Source organism: Canis lupus, chromosome 7, assembly GCF_003254725.2.
Source record: "Canis lupus dingo isolate Sandy chromosome 7, ASM325472v2, whole genome shotgun sequence".
Classification (NCBI taxonomy): Eukaryota; Metazoa; Chordata; class Mammalia; order Carnivora; family Canidae; genus Canis; species Canis lupus.
The window spans coordinates 48,396,042-48,408,652 of NC_064249.1; the positions used below are offsets into that span (position 1 = coordinate 48,396,042).

General features: G+C 34.8%; 1 protein-coding gene across 2 annotated transcripts in view; it reads right to left on the reverse strand.

Annotated features, from left to right (window-relative positions):
- The window catches only part of PIK3C3 (phosphatidylinositol 3-kinase catalytic subunit type 3), a 137,679-nt gene that overhangs the window by 70,838 nt on the left and 54,230 nt on the right, over positions 1-12,611 (reverse strand). For both annotated transcript variants that reach the window (XM_025429020.3, XM_025429021.3), the window contains exons 10-12: positions 9,807-9,992; positions 3,163-3,317; positions 1,443-1,533 (exon numbers count right to left, since the gene is read on the reverse strand). In XM_025429020.3, the coding sequence (XP_025284805.1) occupies positions 1,443-1,533; positions 3,163-3,317; positions 9,807-9,992 (432 nt within the window). The remainder of the gene's footprint in view (positions 1-1,442; positions 1,534-3,162; positions 3,318-9,806; positions 9,993-12,611) is intronic.

The following is a 12,611-nucleotide window of genomic DNA, read 5'->3' on the forward strand; positions in this document are numbered from 1 at the left end:
AACTACCCTAGTTCAAGCCACCAACAAGTCTAATGCAGATTATTTTCAATAGCTTCCAAGTAAAAGTTATTTGATAACATGGCCTGCTTGATTCCTGCTCTTTTTCTGACTCCTTCTTTTACTATGCTCCCTTCTGCTCACTCCCCAGAGCCAGGATCCTCTGGTGTTCCTCTTACACTTATGCTCTGGTCCTCAAGCCCCTATATTTGCTGTTCCCTCTGCCTGATAAATACTCTCCCCAGACCACTTGCATGGTTACTCCCTCACTATATCACCTTTACAAGATGTCACTTTCCCAGGGAGGCACTCCCTGACCACTTTTCAAAATTGCAACTGTCTAACCTCACCCCAATACCTCCTCTATCATCCTACTCTGATTTATTTTTCTCCTTAGAAAGTAGATATCATTATTTCTTCTACTGTATATAAATATTATTGACTACCATCAGTACAAACACTACAATATAAGCTCCATGAAGACAAAGATTTTGACCTCATCATCCCCAGCACCTTGAATATTTCTGGTATGTGATTAAGAGCTCAAAAAATATGTGTGAAAGAATGAATTACTGAACCAATATATCTGTATCTTAGATTTGAAAAAGCAAAACAATTAAACTGGTGCTAAATGGTTTCTTAAAGGGCTCCCTTAAGGATTCTATGATCCTGTAATTTAAAATTTTTTTTTTTTTTCAATATTTTCTCTTGTATCAAGAGGTAGGCAGATATCAAACTCTGGTTAACAGTTAGTAATAAAAACAGGAGTCATTCAGTCTTCAACACTACTACTAAAATTCGACTAAAGGCAATATATACATATGTTAAAAAAAAAATCAAGTAAACTTCCTAGTATCAAAGTCCATATTATTTGTTTTTAACATCAGAGATGCGAAATGTTCTCAAATTAGAAGTCTTAGGGAGAAATTCAACAACACACTACATCAACTTCTGCAAATATACTTCCAAATGTACTTTCAGAGTAGTCGTAGGCTTTTTGGCCTATTTTACCTCAAAAATCAGTCTATTTATTTAGGAAGATTTCACTTAATTTTTCTGTAAAAGAACAGCTACTTAGTATATAAGTATCAAAGTCATACATTTCTACAATGTAATCACAATACCAACAATTACAGTAATGTTCACAAATATGTTCACAATAAATATTTTGAGTTTCCTTAATAAAATATTTAAGCTCAGTTTATTTTCATATTGCATATTAATCCATTTATATGCCCAAAGCACCAATAAAAATGCCTTGAATTGAAGATTTTCTGGCACTTTTTTGCTGAGAGGAAAAGTCATAAACATGCATCATAAAACAAGTTATTTAATAAAGTTGTAATATTTAGTTTATTAATCAAAATCAATGCTTTAAAGACCAACATAAAATATTTATCTGGAAAGATAGCTCCCGTAGGAAACTTGAAAAGCTTTGTACCTACCTCTAGATTTTCACCATCTGAACTGTCTTTTGTTTTAGATGCAGGAGGAGGGGAAGACACTGGAGGAAGAGGGCTGTTTATAATTTGGGAGCTGAAAAAATAACAGGAGATATCACTGACATGTAAAAATTCTGTAAGAGAAAATACTTCACCTTCTCTTAGACTTTTTTAGCACAGTTTTTTTTTTTTTTAAGCACAGTTTTGTCTGGTTAAAGCACCATTTCTAAATCATGTTCTGTGCAACACTAGAGTCATAGTATGTCCTGAGAAAAGCCTACAGTAAAAAAAATATGGATAACAGCCTCTTGGGAGATTTTTGTGCAAGCTGATATATTAAAGGTTTTTGATAAATACTATAGTTTTTTTTTTTAAGTGTATTTTAATTTAAACGAGCATTTCCCAAACATATCTGAACACAAGACCATCCCATCTCTTTTTTATCTTTTTAAAATCATATAAATTAGTAACCAGCAGACCATAATTTGGGAAATACTGGATTACATTTTACATCTTGTCATAAAATCTTAATAGACTTCTAGTAAAAGATTTTAAGTGAACTAAGGGAGGAGGCAGGTATATAAATAAACATGACTGGAGACTGAAGGCCTTTAATATATGGTGGGAGACAAAGTAAGAGGGTCCTGTCTCTTCTCTTAAAAATAGAAAAATATAAAGCAGCCAGGACAAGAAAAAAAAATATTTTTCCCATTTTTGAGTTCTTCTTCAAATGAAACACAGAAGATAAAGAACACCAGTATCATAATCACAATGAAAAATTTAGAAATACAATCTTGAGTTCATGTGAAAATTGCAATAATTGGACTAATTCAGGAAATCTGAACTCTAGACCTCATCTGTCATTAACAAATCTCATGACCTTCACAAAATAACTGTTTAATGACTGGGTTTCTCACCCAAAGGTTCCTATTCATCTCAACTTTTAAGACTTCATGAAAAGCAAAATGGCAAAGGAAAAACAACATGGGCTTTGGGCTTTGAAGTCAACTCTACCATTTGCAGGATAAAAGCCTCTGGACAATTAACTTCTTGTTCAGTCCATCTCTAAATTAGGGATAGGAACACGTACTTCAGAGGACTATTAAAATGAGTTAAGTCTGTGGACCACCTTGCAGTGTCTGCTACAGAGATGGGAGTTCTTGTTAATATTGTTAACAGCTTTTAATTCAAGTACCATACTTTTGTTGTTGTTGTTATAACTACTAAAGAGGTGAAAAGCGGCCAATAAAACATACCATAAAATATTTGAGTTCACTAACATGCCCCATCTTTCACTTTATTTTTTCATGAACAGCAGTAGTCTCTAATCCTTACTGAGCACTATCCTAAATGCTTTATGTATATTATTAACTCATTTAATCTTCCAACAGCCCTCAAAGATTAGTTACTATTATTATATCCCCATTTTTAAGATGAGAAACTGGGGCCACACAGAGAATATGCACCTTCCACAAGCTTACACAGCTAGTAAGTGGCAGAGCAGAGATTTTCACTCAGGTATTCTGACTCCACAGCTTGCAAAACGCAGCTCTGTAACACAGTAATGTGTGCTCTGTGAGTGCATAAGCTACAATCATTGATACAACTTTAAACTTAGTACAAACTAAGGTTCAGTATATCTGGGGGAAAAGAAAAAGAGAAGAAGTCTGAATGGGGGGAAGACTATTATATTTGAAAATAAGCCCTCCCTGGATAGTCATACCTATCTATTTCTGTAGAATTTATTCCAGAATTTGACACACTCTCTGACACTGAACCCTGACTATCCTTCTTGGTAGGTTCTAATCCATTCTTTATGTCATCAAAATTTTCATATTTGAGAGCTTGGACCAGCTGTAATAGGTACATCAACAAATCCTGGAAAACAAACAAAAAATAAGCTAATATTAGAAAAACAAATGCAATATGATTACAGACATCATTTATTCCTAAATATCAAGTGAACAGTTTAGTTTCATCTACCACTTAGCAGCTGTGTTGCCTTTGACAAGTTACTAAGCTATTTTAGTTCTCGGTGCCTCACTGGGTCCTCATCTGTAAAATGGACATAATCACATATATCTAAAGATGAGTTGTGAGGATTAAATCAGTTAATAGAAGAAAGTCACAGAACAGTGTCTGGCACAGAGTAAATGACCAATAAATGCCTTGTTGAAAGCAGTACCCAAAAAACAAAGCAAAAAACAAAAACAAGGATTAAGATGGTTCACATAAAACTAAAAAATTAAGGAAGGATCCTTTTCTCAGCAATAGATCAGATAATGGCATTTTAGGTCTACGATTTCATAAGAAACTCCAAATTTTCAAGTTCTAAAAGAATTTCTGTTTCATGAGCTTTTCTGCTTAGGATTTTTTCTGAATCTTGAGTTCCTTGAAAGGTCAAGTTTTAGAGAATTTGAATTTGGGTGGCTTCTTAAATGAAAAATCCTATAAAACAGACATTTTAATTGTAACCCTCTTGGTTAAGAGAAAAGCTTACTTTCCTACCAACTAGCAATAATAGCTTAAAGAAAACAAATACCTAAGCCTAAATTTCCCATACTGCTATTGACAACCAAAGGATAATTAGGACTCAGCGTGTCAACAAAGTAGTCTCCTGAGTTTTCCTTTAACATAAAAAGACTCTTTAGGTTTAATGTTAAGGATGGAAATGTTTCCTGTCATACTCTCTATAAATATCATACTCTCTTGGCCCTTCTCAATGGCTGTGAAGAAAACTCCAAAACTCTCCTTTTAAAAAGAATTACAGTCTGAAAAAATTCACAAAACTCAAACACTTCTTAAAAGTATCATTATCTTCAAGGTCCAGCTGACACTCACCCAGTTAGCTCCTCAAAAGTCATAATTAGATGATGGTTGAAACTTGGTGACCGCCACCTCAATCTCAGTCTCCTCTTTATTAGGCCCACAAGCCAAGTGAAATCCCCTACAAAACTTCAGAGCACACAGTTTCCTTCCCTATTTGTAACAACTATAGAATCTGTACTTAATTGCTAAACTATTATCTCCACAATTTATTACAAACATCGTGAAGACAAAGATCACTTCCAACAACCTATTTTCTTTCACTTAATACATACAACTCTATATTTTTTCATAACTTTTTTCTTACATTGACATAGTCAACATTTTTATCATTATTCTAAATACTGACAAAGAATAATACACAAGAATTCACCACTAAATATGATTTTGTTACAAAAAAATTAAATGAAAACTTAAAGGCTTATTCATTCACATTCAAATGTTGATATCAGTGGCCAGAGAAAACAAATGACTGTATCAAAGCACCTCTATAAGTGTTCTGCTTCTAAAAACCATTTTTTTTAATTGGAGCAAGAAACATCTGATTTTCTACTATTCTTTGGAGACTTATGACATCTAATAGCAACAGGCATGCTTTTTCTAAGGAAAAAAAGGTGAATTACATAACAGAAAGTTGATTAATATATTTAAAGAGAAGTATCTTTCTCAGAAGGTAACTAAGTAACTAAGTTTCACTGCTAGCCTTCCTTACTAAGGCATGCTTCAAAAATGCTGTTGAATATATCACCTGTTATGTTTTCCCCATTATAGAAGACTTACCACGTGAAATCAAAAAGGCTGTATTGGTAAATTCCCAGGAAGGAGGAATTCAGAAGAAAACCTTCCTCTTTTTAAGTCACTCATTACTATCTGACTTGTTGGGCGGGTAGTCTATAGTCAAACTGTACTTTCCTTCATTTGTACAAAGTCAGTTTGCTCATTATTTAGCCACATCTTGAAACACATAAAATTCCTCCAAGCATGAAGGACATAAGCATCCGAGTAAAACAAAAGAAAAAAAAAAAAAAAGAAAAAAAAAAAATCAGGTTTTCAACTGAGACAATTCAGTAAAATTTCCCCAAGAGCTATGGAGTATTATCTAGATAGTTATCACCATTCCTCTTAATAACAAGTTAATTCTAATGTTTTAGAGTGCACAGGCCAAGTTCCATGTCAAAAATCACTCAACGACTGCCCATTTCTTATTGAATGAAGAGTAATTCTTCATATAGGCATTTACAGTTAGAAAGACATGGGTTCTGATCTTACTTCCTGAACAGCTAGCTACACTCAACCCACATTCCTGTTAAAGTGAAATACTTTCTATTTTTTCTTACACTTTTCAGTCTCCTTGCCTTTGCTCATACTGGTCTCTCCATTTAAAATGTAAAGTCATGTCCAACTGTGAAAATTTACTCTTCCTTCAACATCTCAAATGTAACTTCCTCCTCAAATTCTATGGGGCATCTCCCCTTTTGAGCCATACAGCAATAAGAAATATGGCTTTTAAAAAAATTCCCATATGGAATATTAGCAAATTCAATTCTGAAAGGTATTCAAAGATTGGGAAGACTTATTTTACAAATGTGTGGCTACATTAGGAAATTCACCAGCACAGATTTCACATATAGCACATATTATATGCTGATGTTTTCCATACAGCACAATGCTATATCCACAAAATATAGCAAAACACACCTAACATTATAACAAGAGAAATCACCAAAGTGATTAGATAAAACATAAATATTAAAACATAGCTTTTTATTTAACTAACTAAAAGAAGTAAGAGATAAAAGGGGTGAGGTAGTTCATAACAGTAACAACTGTCAGGGAATAAATCTATTTTTAAAATGTATAAAATTTTTCTAACAGGAAGACTTCAATGAATACAAAAATCATGTCTCCAGAAGCAAAGGTTTAATATTATAAAGTTGTCAATATTTTCTAACATAATATATAAATTTAATGTAATTCCACTTAAGATTCTGGTGGAGTTTTAAGAAAATGAAAAAGTTATCTTAAAATTCTTAGAAAGAATAAACGTATAAAAATTATACAGAAAATTACAAAAAAGAAAAAAGAGGGGAAGAATTTGTCCAATTATGTTTAATGTTCTTGTGAAGCAACTGTAATTTTTTTAAAGTATGATACAAGTCCCAAAATAAAAAATTCATAGAGCATTATCAGCAAAATGTAAGAGGAATGTATCTCTTGGCCTAACAATTCCAATTTAAGCTACTTACTTAACAATATAGAAATATATATACATAAGTCTGTTCACTAAAATATAGTATAGGAAAAGCTATATAACTATCAAAAGAAGCTGACTGGTTAAATAAATTATAAATTAAACTTGCAGTAAAATACTATGCTGCTGTTTAAAAAAAATAAGGTAGGGATCCCTCAGTGGCTCAGTGGTTTGGCGCCTGCCTTCGCCCAGGGCATGACCCCAGGATACCAGGGTTGGGTCCCGCATCAGGCTCCTTGCGTGGGGTCTGCTTCTCCCTCTACCTGTGTCTCTGCCTCTCTCTCTCTGTGTCTCCCATGAGTAAATAAATAAAATCTTTAAAAAAAATAAATAAGATAAAAATTTGAAAAATTAAGAAATTTTAAAAAATAAGGTAGATCTGCAGGTACCTATATAGTCTAGAAACATAGTGTTTTTTCACAGATTAAAGATGCCCTTCACTTGATGGGATGAGCACTGGGTGTTATACTATATGTTGACAAATTGACTTTAAATTTAAAAATGTAAAAAAATATATAAAAATAAAATAAACATGCCCTTGACATCACTTGCCTTGATATTCATTTGCCTATGTTTCCAGACTTCATGGAAACAAATGTGTTGATAATAAGAAATTGTCCAAGATTATACTGTTCAATTAAGAAGTTTTTAATGATATGATTATTTTAATATAAAATTTACATAATATAAATGTTCAATCTTTCTGCAATCTTTCATAACTATGCCCCACATAATCTTTCCCCATAGCTGGCCTTTCCCAATGGCTGGGGACATAAGCAGCAATTAGCACTACTTTTGAGGATAGGAAACAGAGGTAAGAATAATATATAGTGTTCCCAAAGACATATATATATATCGGTACATAGAGTCAGAGAGAAGAAAAAATTCATCTTAATATATATCTGAAGAATCAGTATTAACTGATTAATTAAAATTAAAAGGCCTTTTTTTAGCTGTGTATATACAATTTATCACTAAACTAAGTTCAGAGAAAGAAAAATCAAGAGATAACCATCATACTATTTATGCTCTCTAGGTATCTAAAACCTCACGGGAAGCCTGGGTGGCTCAGTCAGTTAAGCGTCTGACTCCTGATTTCGGCTCAGATCCTCATCTCAGGGTCATGAGGTTGAGGCCTGCCCCCCTTGACCTGCTCCACTCAGCCAGGACTCTGCTTCTCTCCTTCTCCTTCTGCCCCTCCCACCACTCATGCACCCACACACACTCTAAAATAAATAAATAAATCTTTAAAAAAAAATAAAACCTCAAGGAAACCTACCATATTTTGCAGTTTAAAATGTACACGATGTTTCTACCATTATCCTCTACAGTGTAACAAAAATTGTAAGATGGTCTAGAAATTCATGCAGTACCTGCATGAATATATGACTATCACCAGAGACCATAAATATTCAGCTTTCAATTAAGATTGTGAGGGAACTAAAGTGAGACAATCAAAATGATAACTTAAAAAAGAAAAAAAAAATGATAACTTATAATTTTTCTACTTAAATTCTAAACCCACATCAGGAGGCTGTCTTGAGTACAGCCCAGAGGCCTTTAGCCAAACTCTATGACTCATGTGAAACATGGGGAATTAATGATTTAAGTTAAATTTCTAGTGAATTTTGAAATAAGTATTTCAGTATTTCCACATTTCAATTTTTATTTTATTGCTTTTTTTTTAAAAAGATTTATTTTTTTATTTATTCATGAGAGACACAGAGAGAGAGAGAGAGAGAGAGAGAGAGAGAGAGGCAGAGACACAGGCAGAGAGAGAAGCAGGCTTCATGCAGAGCACAACATGGGACTCAATCCCGGGTCTCCAGGATCAGGCCCTGGGCTGAAGGCGGCGCTAAACTGCTGAGCCACCAGGGCTGCCCCACATTTCATTGTCTTTACTGTAATACAATAAAGACAATGAGAAAGAAAGAAAATATACTGAATCAAAATACTTAGGATTGCTTTTTAACAGGAAAGTGAAAAACACCCTATACTAATAAAATCATACAATATCTGAGAGCTGCCTCCAAATAATCTGGTGGAGGGCAGGGAATCCCGAAGAAGAAATAAGTGGTATTACAGATGAAACAAGACCAGCTATGAGCTGCCAACTGCTGAAGATGAGTAAATTATATGTGAGCATTCACTACACTATTTACTGTTTACATTTTACTATAATTAAATACAGACATACATTGACCTTATCGACCTTAGTAAATGCTGTTTTGCCACTACGGATTTAAAATGATTTTTTTTAAAGATCTTCAATATTAGTTGTTCTATGGGATCAACATTCCTCTATATATCAAGGCTTGAGAAGAGTTATCCCATATCCCATAAGCTCTGCAGGCTAGCTATAAACTATTAAGTTATGTTTGGAAAAGACATCCACTCTATAAAAATTAATAAGTAAAAAAAAATTGCTGGATTACTCTATTTTATTAAAAATTACTAAAATTCAAAATCCAGCAATGCTTTGTGTTGACATAGAGTGTTCCTCCTTCCCTGGTGGCTTTAAATGTAATATAAATAGCCAGCACACAGTTTGCAGTATTTGGTTTCCAGAGGATTCAAAACCACCTTCAGAAAATCTACATATACATATAATTGTCAGCAGCTGAAAGTTTAAAGGAGAAGTTTGAAGGAGAATAAGATGACCATGCATCTCTATGCTTTAAAGGCCCCAAGGGCTTTTCAAGGCTGCAATTAAATGTAGCTTGTTGTATACTGACTGATAGAGGGGATCTGAATTATTCCCTAGCTGGTGCTGCATTAAACCATTTTTCATTAGAATTCCTTTTTCCAGACAGAGCAATACAAGCTCTGCTGCCAGGTAAATGTCCTGGGAGAGATTGTCCTATCATGTAACAGATCAGGAAGTAAATTTTCATTTCACAGAAGAGTCCTTGGAGGAATATTTTAATTTTACTTCTGAAAACACACCTAGTATATCCTCTTCCCTTCTAAAAATCTCTCTCCCCATGCCTGCCCACCCCTCACCTCCTTTTGCTCTCTCTCTCTCTCTCTCTCTCACACACACACACACACACACACAGGCACACATACAGGGTGGTGGTGGAGTGAGCCTATAATCAGGCTCTAGTATAAAATGTACCCAGTCTGGGGCACCTGGGTGGCTCAGTCAGTTGAGCACCCTACTCTTGATCTCGGCTCGGGTCTTAATCTCAGGGTCATGAGTTCAAGCCCCACACTGGGACTCCCAGCATGGAGCCTACTTAAAAAAAAAAAAAAAAGTACCCAAAGAGGAGTAATGAATAATAATGTACCTCATCATCTGCCTGTCGTAACCGGGCAACGGCATAACGCCTCACTGTTGGATTGGTGTAATGGGAAGATAACAGCTCCAAGGAGTCCTCTACATCCATTGGCTTCCATTTTCCTAGAAGTTCCAAAGCTTGTTTGGCCTCCTGAGGTAGATCCCAATTCACACATTTCAAGAATTTTGTCAAAGCCTAAAATCCGAAAAATTTTAAAATTAGAAACAACAGTATATTACCTGGGGTGAGAGAGGTCAAGGATGACTAGGCCAAGTTTCACTTGGTGCTAATGGCAGAGTCAGTCACAGAGTTGATGACAGACTCCTTCTATAACCACTAAACATAGTTATACATGCGATCCTAGAAAAATACACCAGAACAGAGGAAACACGGAAATGGGTACCCTGTACCTCTACATTTTTCAAGTTAAACCACTTACAAAGCACTATGAATTTTTAAGTTTTCTTTGGCTTTTCATTTTCCTTTTCTATTTTAAAAATAATGCAGGCCTCAAGGCATGGAAATAAAGAGATGAGGCATATTCTCACAAGACGTGTTAAAGATAACCTTCATTTTACAACATAAAATATTGCAGCCAATGAATGAAGAGTCAAGCGAGGGTAGAATCCCCACCACTAACCTCACTCTCAAACACCTCAGGGTCTTTGGGTTTCCTAAATACTCTCACATGAGAGCTCAAACTAAATTAAGTATGTACTGCTCTTACACAGAGAATTAACTATTTAAAAAGACAGACAATCAAACATAAACTCCACAGAAACAAGCATATAGATAAATACAGAAGCAGCAGCAAATATTCTATGATTCAGCTGCCTGTTCATAGTGTCTTTCTGGAACCTCACTTCTTTAGACAGGCAGCTTACCCATCTAAAGTTTTCACAGTATTATTCGGGTAAGTAAATGACCTTGGAGCATATCACTCATGGTTGCATACATTAATAAAAGCTCCTTTAACAAGGTTGTATACTTGTTTTCCAGTAAAAACAAAACAAAACAAAAAACAAAAAAACTATATTGTCACATCTTCCTACTGGGAACACTTTACAGACTGATCTCATTTTCTTCTTTCTCCATGATTTCATCTTTTGAACAAAGATAACTTTAAAAATTTAAATTAAAAAAATGTAAAAAAAATTTTTTTTTAATTTAAATCGCGGGGATCCCTGGGTGGCTCAGCGGTTTAGCGCCTGCCTTCAGCTCAGGGCATGATCCTGGAGTCCTGGGATCGAGTCCCACATCAGGCTCCCTGCATAGAGCTTGCTTCTCCCTCTGCCTGTGCTCTCTGCGCCTCTCTCTCTCTCTCTCTCTCTCTCTCTCGAATAAATAAATAAATAAAAATCTTTAAAAAAAATTTAAATTGCTACTAAAATCTCTTCATTAGTAAACTAATCAAGTTCTCAAGAAAATGTCCTTTTGGATAACAAAACACAATTTACTGGTTGGTATAACATAAAATGAGCCTTGATGCCCACCTCTTAACTTATTCTTGATTTAACTAAATTAAGCAAAAAAGCACAATAGAGATTATCTGGTCCACTGCTCAAACTGTATATAATCTCAGTGAACATAAGTGCTTGCCCATCACCTCAAAATGGTGGACAAGCTACACCCAAAATCCAGGTCCGCTAATTCTCTCAGTCCATGCATCTTCCACCAGATGGTTCCCCCTTATCATTAAGACACTGCCGTCTCCTAATTAGCTAAACCTATGCCCCTTAGAGCCATTATTCCACCAACACCCATCTCCTAAATCCATTCCCAATTCCAAACCATTATTTTTAGCAATATTTCCTGCATTTCCCCTCAAGTTGATTTTCAATATACTACACATCGAGAGTTTGGCACAGCCTTCTAGCTAAGAGCCTTAATACCAGTTTCTCTTCTAATCACTTCATACAAACTCTCAGAAGCTCAAGTTGGAAGTGATGTTAGAATGAATCTCCACCTGTCAACAGAAATTCATCTTTAACATCCCTGACAAAAAGAGACCTAATATTTAAGTAATTCCTAATATTTAAGTAATTACTTAAATTAATATTTAAGTAATGACTACTTTCCAAAGGTCCCATGGTTTTCATAGACAGTGAAGACATTGTTACTGTTGTGAAACTGTAAGGTACTGAAAGACAAATGTGTTTTCATGCAATTTCTTCCCACTGGTCAGTTTTAATGGAGAGAATGAGAATAAATTTAACCCCACCACATGGACAATTTTTCCAATAGTTGATGATAACCACCATAGTTTTAGAGGGTGGTTTCTCAGTAGATGATAGGATCAAATTTATAAAAATTTCATTCTCCCTCTATGCTTCAACCAAGTTAGCCTATTTTATACATGACTTTGTCTAACTTCTGTCTACAAGCTCTTCACCCAAACAGAAGCATCAACTTCAAAGGCCAGCTTATCAAAGACTCAATTTTTCCAGTAAGTTTTCAGCAACTCAGAGCTTTTCATTTAGTAGTTGCCTTAATTTTACTCTTTCCATTCAAATGATGCTCTTCTAACTGCCAAGTGCTTTTGTGGGCATTCTTATCTCTACAACTGGGAGTCTGCGTTCTGCAAAATTAGCTATCCATTTCTTTTGTATCTCCCCGGTGCCATTTAGCACGGTGCTCCCTTTCTGTGTGACAACACATACCACCCTTTTAACTTATTCCATGAATTTATTTTTCACTTTTAAAATGTATTTCTATGCTGAATGTTGAAGCAAAGCAACACTTCTTAAATAACTACAGTGAAAACTTTTCCATTTCACAGTACATCAGCAGTCTTAATACAAATGTGTGGAAATG